The 20,133-nt window shown below is 48.2% G+C and overlaps 1 protein-coding gene across 1 annotated transcript in view; it reads left to right on the top strand.

Moving 5' to 3' along the window:
- The window catches only part of LOC143180343 (protein Fe65 homolog), a 125,876-nt gene that overhangs the window by 72,282 nt on the left and 33,461 nt on the right, over positions 1–20,133 (top strand). Inside the window, exon 4 of the mRNA XM_076380002.1 lies at positions 8,517–8,826. Coding sequence (XP_076236117.1) covers positions 8,517–8,826 — 310 coding nt within the window. The remainder of the gene's footprint in view (positions 1–8,516; positions 8,827–20,133) is intronic.

Raw genomic sequence — 20,133 nt, 5'->3', positions numbered from 1 at the left:
AGTCGCCGCTCGGTAATTTTACTTCTCATACGCGCTCAACTTTCCCGCGGCTTGGCGCGCACCTCTATCAGACAACGAGACTAATGTGGTTATTAACGCATATAACCGGTAACTACATGGCCCTCGAACTTTCCCCACTCATCGTATAAGTAATTGAAGCGATATTTCCAACGTCTCGAGGAATTTGATGCATCGATTCGAGTCTCGCGATGGTAAACGTAATGATCGTTCGAAGGGTTTAATCGCGCCTGTGAATTCGAAGACTCTAGCTCGTTGTGCTGCACTTTAATGCAGCAGTTTAATTGTTATTTACATTTTATCGTGGAAACTAACCTCGACAGTATTACTCTCTGGAGCGTAGTCCTCGGTAAAAAAGGCACTGTTTAAATTATTCACGGAGGACTATAAATTCTGGACGAAGGAAAGCCCGAGATACAAAACGTCTGCGTAATTTCCCTCTTCCTGCGGTACCCACCCCTGTGTCCTGTCTTAGACCGTTTCCACCCCCCTGTGGAGCAGCCTTCGATCCGTCAGCGTTCGTACCAAACACCGTCGTTAATTATTTTGCGTACGGCGGACCGTCCTTGAAATATCGATTCCACCGGCACTTCGAACGGTTTCAAGATGGCGGTGACGGACGGAGCGGGCCAGAAGACGCCGCCAAATTAGATTATCTCCGTCCTGGTTTCGAGAATACCTTCTCTCTGTCTTTCCCTTGTTTCTTTCCTCGGGGAGTGCCAAGATTTTTGCGATTCACCTTGAACGCAGCTGAAGCCTACTCTGACGGCCACCGCCCTATTCGAATATATTTGCATAATTCGCTTTAATGGTATTTGGACGTTCCTCGTGATTGACGGGGAGAGAAACAGGTGAGCGTAACGCGAGAAGCTTGAAATTCAATTCTGGATAGAATTGTGTGCGTCGTTGTGAGGTTCACGAAGTACGACAGGGTAGTGTAAGCAAGGGTAAGTTAGGGGTAGGTTGAACGTAGAGAGGTGATAGAAGTAAGTAATTTTTTCAGGAGTATATTTAGTGTCTTTGCTGTGACATTAGGGGTTACAGAATTAGAAACCAGATTTAGGTATTTCAGTTTATTTGATACAGTGTTTCACGACCACAGATATGAAAGTAAATGAAGGCATATGTCTCCACCTTATCATCCAAGAATTAACACACTCCATGATAGTCTACCTCGTTTACAAAGCTCTCTCTTCCCTACGCGTTTTTCCTCACAATAACCTGTTTATTTTCCATGGGATATAGTGGCGCATCATCGACGGCTATTTCTGCAGCCCGCAGAAGACGTCACAAAGACTTATGCCAGCGATGCGGCGCGCATTCTTCCTTGACCCAGCACAAAGTCGTTGTCAGTCAGTCGGCACTCCCATCGACCGATCTTAATTCGACGTCGAGTCGACTCGATCAGCGTTATCCGACACGCGGAACCCGCGCGAAACACGGCCGAGACAACGGTTCAGCCGTTCAGATCGATAGCCCGAGCCGCGACGGATGGCTTTGTGCCAGGCTCGGTCACTTCTGTTTTGTTGCAGTTTTCAAGCATCGCCATCACGTCCACCACGGCCCTCTTTTTTCCCCTCGCCAGAGCATCCTCTCGGCGGACGTGTGAGCGACTATTTTTACGAACCTCGCTCCCCCGAATCGAACGCGGTTGACGAAGCACCTGTCGCTGTCACGAAGGAACCCGTTTTGTCAGAGCCTTTCCATTGAATTCCCGCCGCCGAAATTCCTTACCCAAGGGCCCTTCTGACCCCTGACGGCTCCGTTCCCGAAATATTCCGGTTCGATGGGCAAAGATATTATCGATGTCTCGTTCGTCGACCGAGAACCTCTCCAGCCTTCCTCCCCTCGCGTTCTTCTAAATATAGGAGGCAGCAGACGCTGACCACAGTGAGCCTCCTTGATTTTTCCCGCGACGTGGAATCTCATTTCGTCGTAATGTAAAAATGTCCGTATAAATCAGCCGTTAAAAGAAATTCCACGGCTGTGTTCCCGCGGCGAGAGACTTTTACTCTTCATTAAATCGCCCGCCAACGCATCAGCAAATAGCAATCGGGAAAAGTAGCCGCCGCGACGAAGCGCGACGGGAAACTTGGAAGTGAAGGAAGAAGAACGAAGGAAGCGTACTGAGGATATTTGACGCCGTTTCCATAGGGCCTGCGAATCACGCTCACACTTATTCATATTCATTGGGCGCCGCTACTTTATACGAGCCATAAACCACTGATGCCACTTTAAGCGTCATGTCGCGCGTTTAAGTGAAAACGGTCAACCCTTGGTCAGACGCTCCTCGCGTTTCTCGATGGTTGCCTCTTTCTACTCACCATTGCCCTGAATATCGAATTTCATTGTTCATAATTTGAAGCTTCGACTAATGAAAATCAATTCCATTAACCCCTTATAATTCATATCTCATATACGCAATGTTCAATATCCAATAGCGAAAGTCAATATTTTCATAAATCAGTAAATATTGTTATTAACACCGTCAAATATTAGCAGGAATTTGTTATATCAATTTACACTGGCAACATATAATCCACGGTATTGGATCATAATCTACTTCCCCCATCCGCTTAAACTTCCAACCACATCGATTTTGCATTAGAAGAAGAATCGCTGTTCCGAAATTCCAAACTCCAGCAGAAGCGGTCAGCCGGTGAAACAGTTAAAAAGCAGTTACGTTCGACGCGACGGCTGTCCCTCTAGCGTACGAAAAAAAGAGTGATAAATCACCGGGCACTCGGTGACGGCGATGTAAATCATCGACGAGCAGCTGCACGACAGTGGCGAAGCTATCGCCGCGCATCGATCGCAATTATCCCGTAATAGTACTAGGCGTCGCGCGCAATTTTCTTTCGCATTGTTACCGTCCAAACGAAGCCTCGCGACCGATAAGCCGGTGATAAACGAGCGTGCACGCGTCGCGGCCTTCTAATCGGCCCAGAGGACTTCATTGGTCCAAGCATGGTGACTGTTCGACGGTATCGAGAAGCCAGATAACACGGCGCGGAAGTGGTCGATGCTGGCGCGAGCGAAGGGTGTGGGGTGGCTAGTTGGGGCTGCATGGCGCGGCTAATAGTGTTTAAGGGTTGCGTGTGGCGCCGTAGGTGAACGGCGCCAGGACGTCTAAGCGCCGACGGGACGAGCGTTTCCAAAGTATGCGTCATTCGAACGTCGCCGCCGCCTGAACGCGGCTGGGCGGGAAAAAGCAAAGTATAAGGAACCTTCTTTCGAGCTAATCTACGTAACCATCGGCATCGCCGTCCTTGGAATACGCCGCCGCGGGAATCGAGCGCGAGAAGGGGAGGAAGGCCAATTGCCCGCGAATGAGATTGTTCGTGAAGCTTGTTCGGCTAAAATGAACGTGGGGGCGGATGAAAAAAGCGGAAGCTTTTGCTCTCCGAGTTTTCTCCCTTTCTCGTTATCGCTGTTCGTTGACCCGTGACTTTCGTTGTCAATTAAATCGCGTGGGATCACGGTTGCGTGGCAATTTTTCAATTCAATTTTTTCCCATGCATAGAAACTTCTCCAGGCGATTGCTGTTATTTGAAAATACAATCTTGTATATTTTGGTCACACTCAGCATAGTGGAGGGGTGCCCAAAAAGGAGTTGTCTACGTCAGACGCAGAAGTACGGTGAAATGGAGATCCAAGGGGACCGTTGACGACGATCTGCAAGGAAAAAGGCAGCGTCAGGCACCATTACCTGGAAAAATCTTGACCTTCTTGAAGGGTCGCCAGCATTTTCGGGTGGTCGTAAAGCTTAACGACTGCTTTCGAAATTGCCCCGGCCTTTTTTCGCCATAACGAGACACGGTACTTGATTCTTCGCACCCCATTCTCTATGGTTCGCCGTGCGAGAGACATTTAAGACCGTAACTCCATTGTTATGGGGGGTGAAAGGGAGGCGTGGGTGAGGATGGGTTGGAGGCACGGGCAGCATCGACAACCGCCCCGAGCATAATCGCGAGACCGAGCTCGAATAAACGTTGAACTCGGCGAAAGGGTGACCATGGGGCGAGAATCACTTTATTCCTCGGCCCACCGAAAGTCTTATCGCGGCGAACCGTGAACGGTTAGGGAAGAATGGAACGCGACGAAAGAATTCCACCGAGTATTATCTTGGATTATGTACCGTGAAATATAACGCCTTGACGCGAACTCTCTCTTTTCAATGCCGTCGCGGAGTGGCTGCCTCTTTGCTTTCATTTTTCTCGAACAACGCAAAGACTTATGAAACCTAAGAAACACTGTTTCAAAATTTCTTGCAAGCCTCAGCTTCTTCAATTGGATAATTCAATATTTCAAATACGTTGATCCAAGCCAAGAAAAATTGGTTTGCATTACATCGCCTCGTTAAAAAAGTGACTAGCTTCGCCACCCTTGAGAATACTCGACGGAGTCGGCCAATCGCTTTCGCTACTTATGAGATACGTGACCCTCGCAATTCCGAATGGCGACGGAACGTGGCAGAAGAGGTTGCCGCGCGCCCATGAAAGTTAATATTCCGTAGAAAGGACTTACGTCGATAGGGAGAAAGAAAAAAAACGTGAGGTTTTCTCCGATGGTAAAAAGCCTCTTCACCCCCTAGACTTCACCTAGACTCGGCCGGGGAATCGATAGGGTGACTCATCGAGAGGCGGTGACGGAGTTGTCTCCCTCCCCTGCCCTCCTTGTTCACCCTTCCCACGCCCTTCTCCTTCCCTTTTCGCTCCCTTTACTTCCGGTTCTAACACCGAAAGCGTGTCCAAACTTTAAAACTCCCCTGTTCGGAGGCTTCATCCCGACTCTTCTCGAACTCTTCCCCCATCCCCGCGAAATAACGAAATGCACTCGCGGAGAGGCCACGATGTTTCTAACCTGAACATTGCTGACTCAGTTCACAACTTAATACGTTGCATCGGACAAGAAAAACACCGCCATCCCGATTTTACGGTCGTTCCTACCGCAATGCAGACTTTTGGGTGTTGGTATGGATGGACTCTTTTGAACCCTCGTATTTGCCTAAGTGTATGTTACCATTACTATGAGTATATCTGAACTTAATAACTTATTTCACTGTTTCATATTCCACTTGATAATATTAATATTTCCTAAGCATTGCATTCTTTTTATTGCAACTATTTTAAGATAACATTTCAGTACGAAGTTTACATCTTCGTTAAGCTCGAGCGCCCTGATCAAACACCTCCGAGTTTCGCAGCGGAACGATCCTACTTTTTCCACCCCCTTTATCCAGTAAGGTTAACGCGGAAAGTACATTCAAAGTGTAAAACTCCCCGTTTAGTTTCCCCTTCGCGTCCCCCAGCGGGACTTCCTTCGCACGAAATAACGAGATTCGTTCGAGCAGCCCGCAGCAGCTGCAACTACGGCTGCAACTGCACTCCAGTCGGTCATACCTATAACGAGCATGCGGCAAGGCAGCGTCGTCGGCCAATTTGTTGCGCGGAGACAACCCACCCTCGAGCTGAGTCATACGACCACCCTCCTGAATTACGCAAATCTTTGAAACTCGACTACCAGTGAAGTCGTAAAATTATTCCATACTGAAACAGAAATTGAACATTCCTCGATCATTCTTGCTCGAATAATTAAACCAACCTCGAAATTAATAATAATGCAACGTTTTAACTTTTTTATCGATTCTGCAGTTTTCTTTTCTTGCACAACTTCTGCACGCCTTTCCTCGTCAGCGATACGGTCTCTGTATCAAAGTTTCAACTGTTCCTCTGTGCTGAAACTTTAAAGCCGCCTGTCCTTTCTTCGGTCATCCTTCGAACTCTCCTCGGACGAAATAACAAGGTGTATTGTACTGCAACCCAAGCCGGAAGCAAACTTGGCTGCATATAATGGACACGCAACCGGATCGGTCAATTCGCCACCCCTGACCAAGCCACCCCTCGCTGATTCATCCGAACTTTCCCCCTGAATCGGCCAACTTTCCTCGAATTCCAGGATAATTATGAGCCCCAGGCCGAGGGAGGGAAAAATTAACGAGGCCCTTTCGTTGTATCTTCCTGGGAATGAGCGTCGCTGAACGGGCATTTCGATGGCGAAAATTCCCGACTGCCGAGTCATGAAATCGTCGGCGATGGAAAGATTCTTGATCGCTCAAGTATCGAGCGCAGAGAGGCGGAGGGCGAAAGAGAAATGCTGATTACCCTTTTGTTCGTAACTGCAGTAGGACTTGAATCGCGGCGGCGAAAGTAGCAAGGGTCGCGGCAAACGTCGAATTAGCCGAAAGAGGAAGCATCAAAGGCTCGCGGAAACAAGTTCCATCCGTCCGATTCGATCGGCTAATTAAGTCTATCGTCGATGGCCCCATTGTTTCCTGAGGCTCGTGAGCATAAAAAAGCTGCACGCTTCAGCTGCAGGGAACAAACGATTCGCGGACGGAGAAAGGGCTGACTTAAATCGATCGGTCACTCTTCGATCCTATGACTGCCACTTTCCTGCGTTTCTGGCGCCTTTAAGTACTTTACTCGCGCGAAGGTGGGTAGTTGAAGCTGCTTTTTATACAGGGACGTCTTTGTGGCGATTGTATGCTAGAAAATGTAGTTTCAGTTGTATATTGGTAGGATGCTGACTCGTACTTCTTTTGTCAGGATGCAGGTTCTCTAAAAAATATATAGGTACTTGTTCTTGAGTTTACACCATTAGGTATGATTAATATTAGGTAGCTTCTTATATCTAAAAATATTAATTTACATAGATTATCGCCTCTTGAATTCTGACTTAAGACCTGTCAAGTACACTGTCCTCACAATATCCTGGACGCTATGAGAATTCTATTTCACTTCAAATCCCCGAGTCCTCACCATAAATCCATCAAAAGCAAGATCTGCTTTCGATTTCACTCAGTATTATTCCACCCCTGGCAAGTACACCTCGTCTCGCGTTGAACGCAGCGAGAGCGCACCGTGAGAGCGCTGTTCTTGATCTCTGGTTCCACGCAGATCGAGGTATGGATAAGAACACGTTGCTAGAGCCTAGCGTGGGTCCGCTTCCCTTTGACCGAAAGAAGCTCGAGTTCTCGAAAGCAGAGGGCTTAAAGCTCGCGGTTGAATCAATACCGGGAGCAAGAGGAAGATAGGTAGACAGAGGAGAGATAGGAGTGTCAAGGATAGAAGAAAAGGAAGGAAGGAAGGAAGGGACAAAGGAGGCCAAGGAGATTCGACTTAGGCACCCGCACACACGTACACACGAACAAGCTCGCGGTGCTCCTCTCCTTGTACACGAGCGTGTGTCCACGGCGTGTATATGCGCGTCGATAGCTTGTCGAAATGTAGACGGAGCTTCTTGGCATCGTTTCACGATTATCGGGAGAGATTTTTTAACAATATGACCGGCGTTGCGTCGGCATGGATGCGCTCTGTCGATTTCTGTACAACGTTCTTCTAGCCACTGTCGTCTTGTTCAGGAGCATCAGTGAGTAGAGTTACGGATCATCCGCAATTTAACAAAAAGTATGAGTGTTCTTGTCACGCGCTTCAGCCTCATTCTTACGCTTTTCAACCTTCAGCCGCGATCACGATCGAACGGTCCACGTTTTGATCCTCTTACTCGACGACACAGAGGATTTCCAAGCCGCTCCAGCTCGCGATGTCATCCCATCCTCGCGATTGATCCGCCACGTTCTCGTCTTGTCTCGTATTTACCGCTCAACCGGATACTTATTTTTGTTCGTTTATTTTCAGCCAGCTGCCGTAGCTGATACACCTTGAGCGATCGATTCCACGACGCTTTCGTTATCGTAGAGTCGTGCACACTTTCCGGGGCTATCGATCGCCAGGTTATCTCATACGGTCCTCTGTCACTTTTTCGTATAATCTATCTTTTTTCTCTGGCTCTTTCTCTCTCTCTCTCTCTCTCTCTTTCTATCTCTCTCTTTTTCTGGCTGCTGGTAAAACCATTAGAGAGCTTGGATGCTACCGTCTCACGCTTCTGTTCGACGTCGTTGGCTACGCTTGTCTTAGAGCATTGTGAAGCTGAACCTTGACCTCTGCTTCTTGCTATCTACTGATATTCTACTTGACCCCTTGCAGCACGCGGATACCGCATGCCACACGAAAGTAGCTCCACGGGCTAGAGTATTCTTTCGAGAATATACACGTAATTTAGCCTCGTCACGTTAATCAATCTTATTCAATTTGTATATCAGACTATCTATTGAGTTTCAATTCTTGCCAATAAAAATCAAGTCCCTCCTATTTCTACTAGACCCACAGACGAAGTATAATACAGACCTACAGTGACCTATATTGCACCAGAGAACTAACATCTTGAGAAACCCTTGAAACCCATACTGTTTCCCCACCCCTAACAAATATCCCAATCTCCCTCCATGCTAAATAACTGACACCAGTGTACTCCGTATCCCCACTTTGTACCTAGCCCATAACTGCAAAGCATCAAAACTCGAAACTACCCTTAGAAAAGCCTCTCTAGGTTCTCCGCAAGCAACTTCAAACGACACTCTTCGTGTAATGTTCCAGAGAACGGTCTGCTCTCGTTCGAGAATCCCAATTACCACTTGGACCCAGCTCGGCTGGACGATGCGCTGAACAGCAACGGAAACGGCAGCTCCCTCTACGATGAGCTGTATCAGGAATTGGTAAGCAGCGGCGGCAGAAGCGGCGAGGTGACCGGCGGCGGCGGTGGCGGGGGCGGCACGAGGGTGCAGGCACGCAGAACGTACGCCACGTTGGATCTGGGCAGCATGGGGGTTGACGTCACCCAAGGTCCCCTCACCCAGGACTCCGTCACGGAGGACGCGCCGGACAATACCGACAACCATAACCTAGGGTGAGTACCGTTCATTTCGACGAAGGACATTAAACGGATCACGTCCCCGTCGCCGCGAGGCGGAGCGACGTGACCCGTGGTTCGATTCTTAGACCCCCGTGCCCACGTAATCCTTCCTGGAACTCGAGACTGCAGGGCATCCGATGCATTCGAACAGCCGTGGGATTACAGTTGGAGCCGTGCTAGCGAATCGGCGACGTTGCGCTTGGAATTTTATAGAACCGTGGAATTATGGGACAGGGGTCTTTTAACTCGAGAAGTCTGTAGTGGGACGTGTGATGAAATTCCAAGTACGTTTAATCCTTCAATGGCGGAGCGCTTTTATGTGGAGAAACATTGTGCAAACAGAATGAAAGTTACGACATTAAGGAGCTTGCGTTTTCTGAGTTCAGTGGTTCGTATGTGTTTTAGAAATATTCAGGAGTTATTTGTATAGAAGAATTCTTGTTAGTACAGCTGTGATATCGTCGATGCTATATGCATTTGAGAGTGATGTAGAAAGAAGTCATTGAGGGATTGAACTTAATTTAAAATTAACATACACTCTATTTATGAAAGTTTGACCAGAAACTGAGCCCATGTCGCAGAACTTCTCGATAGCAGTGTCCACATCTCTTTCATAAAATAGAGACCTCGAGTGACATGATTACGTGGGTACGCTAGAAACCGTGAAATATATTCCATACTTTCCGCATGAAAAATTACTTCTCTCCGAATCCGTCAAAGTCGTAAGATCATCGGGTCGGCCGAAACAGTCCCAGCAAACTTCAAAGGAAGGTCCGTGCTGGAGATTGGCTATGCGAAATCTAATATTCCAAGACCGAAGACGAAAATGTCCACGATTTATATTCGACCCAGTGATAGTCAGCCATTTTCCTCCGGGAGGTTTTTATGATTTCGCTTTTAAACATGCGTCGCCCTCTCTACGGACTTCCACCCCTGGAATTTCGTTCGTGAGAACTGAGATATTCGGGGCCCCTGGTCGAGTCGCGGCCGAGTGGAATAAGCGAGAAATCGGCTTCGAGCAGCGGAATCGAGTCCAGTAATATAAGATCCAGCCGGGCAGCGCCGTTGATAAAAGTTCCGAGTTGGACCTCATCGGGGGTACCGCATAAAATTTCAATAAATCCGGGTCGGTGAAAGGGGCTCGGACAGAAGGAACGAATGGCCGATGCTACAAGCCAGTTTGAACTTATTTCCGGCTGTTACACGGGCTCCAGGCCCCTGCTATTTGTTCGACCGGTCGGGATTCCTCCTCTTCTAGTTTCTACACTCCCATCGAACCTCCTTTGTCTCTCGGACCTGTTATCGAGCTTCGGCGACCGTTTCGAGCCCCCATGAAAAAGAGCCATCCCATCTCACCCCCGAAATGATAAAACGGCGCCGTGAAACTCGGCTGAATCTAACGAGAAGAATCCTCCTACGCAGCAGCCTTCGATCCAGATGCCACTCTGACCGTACGTATCGCGATCTCCAGAATATGAAGGTTTCCCCCGCGGGGAGGGGGCAAATTGAATTGAAGGAGGACGAACTACTTCGCGGAACGACGCAAAGTTGGCTCGCGATAATTACACGGGCTCGCAATCGTTCAACGACTCGGAATCCTATTCCTTCGTCTCTCCTCGAGTTCAATTCTTCCTGAACCTTTTGTCGACGATGTTTGCGACGATTGCCAACCCGTTTCCATCTCGTTACTTCGCTGGACGAGGTTTCGGAGAGGTCGAGCGGATTGATTTCGAGCCAATTGCTACTCCCTCGACTCGACTTTCCGTTAATATCGAAATTAGATTCAGACTGCTCGGAGTCGTAATTAATTTCCACCGACTCGTCGCATTAATAAAGGTTTCGTTTTGCGGAACGACGAAACAACCGGTCGGGCAATTATCGTTGGCACGGCTCGTTTTTCTCCGCTGCTCGATCGACGTCCAGCGGAAGGAGCAAAGTTCGCGTGGCCGTTCGTTCGTTCCCGATGGATAATTATCCAAGACCGAGGAGGATTTAACGAGACGGAAGAAAATCGTAGCTCCGATGGGGCACGTCGATCGCACGTCTCATTCGCCACGACCGCGTTGAATCGAGATACGTTAATGGACAGCCGTGGTACCGTGAACCTCTTCCAGAAAGATAATAAACTCCTCTCTTCTCACCGTCCCATTTCATCCACCCTGTCCCGTCTTACCCCTCTGCCCGCTTGCCCTTTCGGCTTCGTCTTTTTCCCCGGGACGGAAATCCGGGCGAGCATAAAAATGCAATTAAGGAAACGCCTGGCGTCTGGCAGAGCCTGCATACTTCTCCTCGTCCTGAAAGGTGGCTTCTTCTTCTTTCTCGTTCCTCAATCCTCGCCACCCCTCTGTCTTCATTACCTTTCTTTCGCCTCTACAGCCTGGACTTCCCCTCGAACTTGCCTAAATTCAGCCCACTGTTCCGGTTAGTTAAATGCCCGCAGACTCGCCTGTAAAAGAATAGGGAAGACGCGATATCGAGACTGCGGAGCATCCAGCTCGAGCAATTAGTAACCTGAAAGCTGGCTGGTAAAAGGGTTCAATGAGGGATCGATGAAAGACGTCTCCGTTTGTATTTTCATTTCGTGGTGATCTGTGAACGGGGAACCTTCTTTGCGGTATTAATTATGGAGCTTGATTAGAAGCTTCTAAGATAATGAATACTATTTCGGCGATGCTTGAATTAACATGGTTGGAGGTGAGATCGACTTATGGTTGGTATAACAAATTTAGAGAATCAAATTGAATTCGAATATAGGGTTATCCAAAGTTGTTTGTCAGAAGAGTACTTAAACTTATAGGTAATATAAGTAGAAAATCAAAGAATTATCAATTTTTGCACTTCTACCACCACTTAGAAACCAAGTGGTTCAAAGTTTAGAAGGTTAACTCGAAGCCACCTGTTCACGTGGATACGGCGCAAACAGTAGCGGCGCATATTTCCAGAGTTCCCTCGTTTCCTACCGTGTTAGTTGCTGGCGCGCTAAAGTAAGGTAATGAAGCCATCAGCGAACGACAATCCGTCGCGGCTGATCGAATTTTCCGACGGAGGCAGGGTGGAAAATCGAATTTCCCTGGCTGCAGGCCGGGCGCTTTCATCGCGGTGCAACGTTAACTTCGTTTGCGCTGATGCGCCTGAAACCTACGCAACGTTACGTTGTTAGGCACTTGACGTGCCTGAGTGATTCCATAGTTCGTGCACTAGGACGGCTACGTCATTCGGAAAATCGATGATCTAATAACATGCTTGATTATTCGGTGGCGACCAGTTGCGGAGACTCTCGTTTCGACTGAGACTTTTCCGGAAACCTCATTAGGTAACTTCGTTCCTGACAATTTCGAGACAGCAGCTTTGATAGGGGAAGCTTGGTGACGATCTAGGAGACTCCATTAAAGTAATTAGGGTAAATGAAATGAGTGCTTTTCAGTCCCAGTTTGGCGAATAATCGATTCCCTTCTGAAATTTGTAGAAGTGACCTGAGAAGTGAGGTCACGCTGGGCCAAGTCTCGCAAGTAGTTCGCAAACACTTTTAGCGAGTACCAGTCGACATCTGTTGGTATCAATATTGAATATCAGAGAACCAGTAAACCAATTTCACCGTGGTTATCATGAGAAAATGAAACATTTTCTGGGTACACCTTCCCAGTAGACGATCTCTATCGAAACCTCTTCGAGATCAATCACTCTACCCCGTTCCCGCTTTCCTTCGATCAACTTTCTTTGGTATCCATCGTCGACGAATATGAGGCACGAGAAATCGTAGCAAGTGTCGTTTCAACTCTTAAATCGTTCGATCAGGCCACGAGAATCGCAATTGCTAAAGTTCTCGAAAGTTTGTCACTGCGCCACCTCCTGCAGAATCTGGTGCCGTCTTCGAACAAAAATGTGTTGGAGGGCAGTCCGTGCAATTTCGAGGGTCGACCACTTTGTCAACGGCGAGAAAAGAAGGACGCTGGTCGAATGAACGGAACGGTAGCGTGGGTAGAGGGAACCCAGGCACGGGGGTGGGGCTGGATACGGAATGTCCTGATATTTCGTACCATCCTCCACCCTCTGGGTCGGATATTAGACGATAAGCTTCCTTCTGGCGAAAAGGGGGTCGAGGGACGCGTAAGGGTGGAAAGTGGGGGTGCGACGATCTGAGCGTGGCTCAGAGATTGAACTCAATCTAAACTTGCAACAAACTTTGCCCGTACTTCGCGCTATCTCTCATACTTCTGTCGAGTCTCCGCCTACAACCCTTAACCTTGTTCCGCCCTGACAGTGGGTGGGAGTTCAGGTGTTGGCGAGGGAACCAGTTACGCTGTTGGTAAATGGCTCTGCGGCGGATAATCGATCAGAAGTTGCTTCTATTGTCCTCTGTGACGCGAAAGGAAGAGAGGATGTCAAAGGACGCGGCTCGGAAGAGTCTGTTCATCTTCCATTGCTTCAATAAAGTAGGAGGAGCCAGGAAGAGGAAGCACCGATCAAAGTGGAAATCAAAGGTCCACGTTGGAAAGCGCAGTGTCAATTAACGATCTTTGGCATCGACTGTGATCCCCTGTAACGAGGTCGGTTTTTCATTCTAAGAAAGAGACTCGATAAACTCAAGCTGGTCGCGTCCAAACAGAATCCTATATCTCGTTTCAACTCTGAAAGCTTGGAGGGCAATTGAAGTTTCCAAAGAAAGGAAAGGAAAAGCTAGTAACGTATTCGGAATAGTAATACGATTCTTCTACAAGCACCTTCATGAATCTCAGATTACCAGCACTTTTTTATACCTTTTGCAAGAGCGATTAAGCGTGTACTTCAGTGATTATGAGACATCCTGTACGCTTCCGGAGATCGCGCAAAGAGAAAAGGAGAACGATTCGCGGGATGGTCGAGGCTTGATATATCCGCATTATTCTTCGTCCAGCGAAAACCGGCCTGGGCACAGTGGTAGTGGTAAGGACAGGCCAGACAGAGGGTAGATTAATGCAATCCGCATCAATCTCCATCGGGCTTGAAGTCCCGTCTTCCCCCCAGGAAACCATCAGCCTGGCCGTTCGTATTCACTTACCGCCATTCGCCGTTATTATGCGTCATTTTGCTCTCTTTTTTGGCCAATCATCTCGTCGCGAGCCCGCCACCGGCGTTACCCGTTAATGGACCGATTACCTTCGAGTGGCTGCTGATATGGAACGATTCTTGCCACGATAATTGAATTTTTATTACTGCGATATGAAAGTGGGTAGAGAAAAATATTGTGTAGTGGGAACGGAGGGATGTTCGAATTTCTCTTCAAATTATTTTGTTTTATCATTCACACTTTTACAATCACATCAAATTGGCTGTGAAAAATAATAACCGATGCCGGAATATTGAAATATGAAACAAAAATTACTTGATAGCTTTTCTGAAAACGTGACTACTATCATCATGCTATATAACCACAGAATTAAGACTTCCCTGTCTTCCTAAAGTCTCCCTATCGCGATGCCATTGTTTCCTCGTTTCCCCTCCTCGAAGACTCCTCGCAACGCGCCTCCCCCTTATCGCGACACACCCTTTTACCCGACAATTTAGAGACTATCGCGATAATTACCGCGACGCATCAAGGTGGAAAAAGAATTGTCCTCGGTTCGCGCCTATCCGAGAGATAACCAGAGTAGCGTACGCTACGATCCTTGGCGCCGGCTCAGCGGCTTTTCATTTTTATTATCGCGCCGTTATTGTGCAGCAGCGTGTACGTCCCGCGATACCGCGGCCGAGCGGCCGCTTTTCAACGGCAGTCACAACGGGGCGAGCACGCGCATAATCGAGCACCAGGGCACAAAGCGACGCCTCGTAACGGGCATGTCCCTGTATCCTGATAAAGTCCCCTCTCGGGCCTGGCCCATTCAGGAAGCGTAAACCCATAAGGAACGACGACGGCCGCCATTGGGGGCTGGGTGCGAATTGCGGGTCATCTTGTATAATATTGGCCCAGCAGGAAGAGAGAAAACGTCGCTATAACATTACTCTATCGGTATCTCTCTTCTCCCTCTACAAGAGAAAGGGGATGTCAACCCCCCTGTTTCACTTGGTCCGCGGCGGCGCGCCGACAATGCGTCTCTGAAATATTAAAAGCCCCGGGCGATCCGATATGATCCTCGTTATATTTTATATCATCCTCGAAAAAAGCCCCCTTCCTAGTTAATCAAAAGAAGGTGAAAGGGATTAGGGGCGCTCTGGGAGGAAATTTTCTCGAACGATTCACGCGCGAAGTTAAAGGCAGTCGTTGTAAGTCACCTCGACAACACCCTCTGGAGCACTCGAAGCCGAAAACCACGCATCCGTGAGAAGGTACGAACCATTTTCGAGGGTTCTCTGAAAAAAGGAGGGTGGAAGGGGAGGGACGGTGCGAATAGGGATGGTGGAACTCGCACCTCGCAAGGATAGGTATCTTAACGATCGTGTCTGAGGCGGGATACATTGGGCGTGAAATAAGGCGCCTTTGTTAGGGCGACCTTTCTTTCGGGGCGACCCCATCCCACGTCAGTCTTGCAACTCGTTCCCTCGAAGCGTTCGCCTTAGTTCCCTTCGTTGCCACTGCCGCGACCGCAGCCTCCGTCAGGATCGCCGTGAAGGGTCCACCAGCCTCTGACACCCCATGGTTTCGCTCGTTTCGGGGAACAAGATGGAAGAGGACCCCGTGGAAAGTGTTTCCAGCAAGCGACTCCTGCGTCGACAGTCGTTTTACAAGCTTCCCTTCCGGGCTCGCCAGGGCCAACAATTCTCGTGAATTCTACCTCGAGAATATTCCTGTCGATCTTCGTCAGAAAATAGCAGTAGCTGCTATTGTTAGGGGAGCGCCGAAAATGAAGTGGAGGGAGGCGAGCGCAAGCAAGTGGAAATGGTCGACGTTGAAGCAGACGATGCATTTTAAAGGAGCTAAAATTATGTGGAACGTAAACATATAATACAGCTATTCTTAGCCAGAATAAATGAAGGTACCTTACGGATAAACCAATTCTTGAATATGAATGAATAAAAGGAAGAGACACGACTGCTCGACAATTTCATATGTTATAAGATATACTACACGAAGGTATCGCTAAAGCCAAGATCCTCTCTTCTTTCGCATCTTCATTTCGTATTCAGCCTGAAACGCCGTCGCAGAATATCCAGCTGACCTTGAATCAAAATCCAATCGAGGGTAGACGCACCATTTCGCATACTCCCGCGCTCGTCACCGTATCCTGAAGCCTGTCACGTTTCGTCTTCGCCGGGCATACAACGTGGAAATTTATGATAGTCTGCCAGGCGTCTTCCTCTAATCTCTTTACCTTGTTACCAGCAACGCGTCCCTTGCGCCTTCGTTTCTTTATTTCCCCCGATCGATCTCGGAGAATTTCGTTCCGCGACATTATCGTCGATCACACGTCGACGGGAGACTCAGTCTGAATAAAGAACAGTGTGCGAGAAAGGTGAGGCGAAATAAACTCGTGCGTCCCGCCTCCAAAGATTTCCAATTGATATCCTGAAATAATTCCAATTGATATCCTCCTCTGCTATCTTCCATACGCCGATGTCAGCCCGAGCTCTTACGTATTCCCATCTATCGCGATTTCTTTCAGCAGAAAGTTTGTTTACGTCTGTTCACGCACGCTCTCTCTACCCTGGCGAAGGTAAAAGACATCTGGGCCAGAGGAGACGGCGAGCTAACCGAGCGAAACCCAGAAGACTCTCTCAAGGAACATTTACATTGTAAAACGAACCTCGAGGCCAGCTCTTTAATATTCCCTGATGAGCTCACAGAGCTGCAAGTAGTATTGACCAGCAAATAGTCGGACGTTGGAAGTAATCGAGGTGTAACGCATATGGAACACCGTTAACGCTAAAGCCAGGCCACGAGTGCTCTCCACAGTTACCGCGAGTTGGAAGTAACAGCGCTCTCGCTGGCCAAGAGGCGCGTGCATGGCCACGATGAGACGGTTGGACGAAGGTAAACGACACATTGTTCTGAACGTATTCGCAACTTTGTAGTCGTGGACGCTCACGAGTGGGCCGTGCTTTACGCGACGGCAACGTCGAACACTAAATAATGCAACGGCAGTATCCATAGACAGCGAGCACGCCGCAGTTTGTTTCTCCTCGCGCGATCAAACTTTCACGAGGCAACCCGCGGCTCCAACTTTTATCGCGGCTTATCGATTATCTCCCATCGACGTAATTGGATGATTCCCCTGCACGGGACAGGTTGATGCCCGTTCGCTGAGCTACGAGGGAATTGAAATCGGTCACCGGTCTTTTTCGCCTCGTTTTGATAGAGGAGCGTGGGAATTAATCCGCTTCGATCGTTTTGAGCCTCTCGAATGAAATCGGCCGACGTCCTTAGTAGCTGGATCGCATTGACGTTCCGTGGAATCTGTTCGGTATAATGGGACAGGAATTTTTGCATGGAATATTCTCTGGATTTGTGGGGAAGTAGAGGTGCTCTCGGGTCTTTTATGATTTTTATACAGGGAAGTTATTCAGTCATAGCTGATCTTTGGTGTAAGTCTACGATTTTGCTATTAAGTAGAATAGGTCAATAATAAGTCTGGCTTTCAGAGCAGCATTACTGTGATTCCATTGTGAAACTTACTTTTTCTTTTGCATAGGTATAGGACAGTTATCATTCGTATAAATAAAGTGACTAAAAATTTGTTAATGTCACTGGAGCAGTAGAAGCTTAAAATCCAAGTCAAAAGGAATATTTAATGATATTTCTTGCATCCACCACTCATTAAATCGTTACATAGCACAGAAACGATATTTCCCCTTTCTCCATTTGCTCTACTTGAGAAACGTTATGATACTGTAGTACCGCTCGAATTCAGACCAGACGTCGAGTCGCGATAGATTTTCTCCCGTGCCTTTTGTTACTTCCTTTAGACGTCATACCTAGGCGTCGCGGCACCATGAAGTATAAATGTGTATTGATTCCACGCCCAGGGAGATAAATACGACGTCACGGTGCACCCAATGCACGCGGCGCTCGGATGAATTCCGTTCGCGCGACGCCATTCCGATCAGATTTAATCTCGCCGTCGCATTCAACGACTTATAAAAAGAAGAGGGAAAGCGAAAGTACGCGTATCGCGTGCAGGAATCGGTAAGAAAGCCCTTGGAAATGTTCCATTCCGATAAATATCCAGCTACCAGCGCGAGCTCTCTGCACGTGTTCTTTTGACCCCTGAATTTCCACGAGGTAGTCATTATCGCGGCGCTAGAACCGTTCGAATTGCCGCGATGGCTATCGAATTTCGAATTACTGCAACAGGGGAAAAAAAGGAGAAAAAAGGAAAGGGTAAGCCTGCGACTTTTTGCACAGGAACAACCCCTGAATATCAAAAGGGGCGAGTATAATGAGAACGAAAAGAGGTGCGCAAGGTTTAGGCGGGGAAAATTGGCGCGAGCGTTTCGTCGCGCGAAATTCGTCCAGCTCGGCGATACGGCGAGCGCAAATCCGATATTCTTCGGTGTACGTGGCCGGGCCAAGAATTCGCGTCGCATATATCGATCCCCGTCTCGAGCGGCGAGCTCCTCCCGACGTGTACGTTCACGCACGAGGAGACACGCTCGCCGCTGAAAATTTCAATTCGCGATTTCCATTCTAACGAGAAAGAGAGAGAGCAGCGGCTCGGTCGATCGTAGCGCACCGCCAAGGGCCTTTCAATTTCATGCAAATCGCTGGGCATCGTTGCAAGAGGCGCACAAACACAGCCGGCCCGCTGCTTGCCGCCAGACAACGGCTGTCACGTGGGGAGGGGGTTGGTTGTTATTAAAATGCTTACACCGGCCGAGGGTCGCCCAGGATATACCGGATATTGCGGATTTTTCGAGGCTGGAGAACGGTGGCCGTTGACGAAAATTTCTGTCTCCGAATGTTGCCGTTTTTTCGTCTTATGAAACCCCTGGTCGACCCTACCCTCTTCCTCGATGAAGGGGACGTTTCGAACGGCTGGCCTCGTCCCGCTGTTCGCGCGCTCGCGAGTTCCCTACCAGATGAAACGATTCTGAGAAGGGGACAGAGGCTGGCTGATTTCGATCTCCACAATTTCGTCGAGTGGCAAGAGGAAGAAATTACTAGGGCCAACGAAGTTTGGTTATGGCGGAGTGGCAATAAATACTGACCTATTTTATGCAAATTACAGGTTACAGGCGCGAAACTGACTGCCTCTTCCTCGGGCCCCCGTATAAACGCGCTTCCGACGACCGTTATTAAAGCGCTCATAGCGCGGCGTGGTTCCACCGAAAAGAAGCATCTCGGGCTGAACTGGAGGGAAAGAGGGAGAGGAATCATAACAGCTCGAAATAACGGGGAAAAGTTGGAATTTTAAACCGACCGCCGCGAACATTCCTCCATTTACATTCCATACATTTATAATCGCGCAGTAAATTGAGGTACAAAATATCGTAGGACGTCCGAGGATGTTTCTCCTTTCTCGAGTCCTGTCGTCGAGCGACGGAATATTTGTTGAACGTTCAACATGGTTTTGCATACTGCTCGGAGTTTTTGCGATTCTCGTGAGATGCTCCACTCAGGAAAACATTGGTAGTTGTTATTCATCTACTTAAAATCACTCACACTACTTATTGCTAAGCAAATGCTCGTATTACCTAATAATGCTTCTCTTAACAATATCCTTCGCTATAATATAAGTACATAATTGAAGCAGTGAGTGTAATTATCAAATAACTAAATTTATTTCTCCCATAAGAAAGTTCTCATGTTCCTCAGTTTACAACGCAATCCAATTTTGCTACTGCCATTGTATAATGGATTTAATACCCTTGTAAAAGGAAGCGAAGCATCCCGCTGATAATATTCCTTCCCATCGAGCACGGCCCCTCCCCTCTTTCCATATTCATCGGCAATTTTCGCTGCAGTGCGCAAAACGCCGATAAATCGCATTACCCTGCAACCGGCAGCTTATTTCGGCCCCGCTTAAATTCCTGTTAGAGCCAGTTTTTCCGACGGAGGAAGAAGCGGAAAGGGAACAAGCAGTAGGGACCGTATTAAACCCGTGGCGCGGGTTTCGAGCTGTTTATTAAATTTTAACGTTGCGCTATTGACGCGTCAATAAGTACACGCTCGGATCGTAAAGGAAAATTGCAGGTCCTGAGGTAAACGCGGTTCTAAAGCCTCTGTAGTAAAAAGGAGTCGGATACGTAAGCAACGTGAAGGACACGCTTTCATGCTCCCTCCCTGAATAATTCAATTGCAACGAGTGGATAACCGTCAGCGTCCTGCAATTTCTGGGATTTACGTAATTTTTATACGCCACGGTGCTATTTTATCCCATATTTCTCTGG

This window comes from Calliopsis andreniformis, chromosome 6 (genome assembly GCF_051401765.1).
Source record: "Calliopsis andreniformis isolate RMS-2024a chromosome 6, iyCalAndr_principal, whole genome shotgun sequence".
Taxonomy (NCBI): Eukaryota; Metazoa; Arthropoda; class Insecta; order Hymenoptera; family Andrenidae; genus Calliopsis; species Calliopsis andreniformis.
This window is presented reverse-complemented; position numbering and strand designations above follow the sequence as displayed.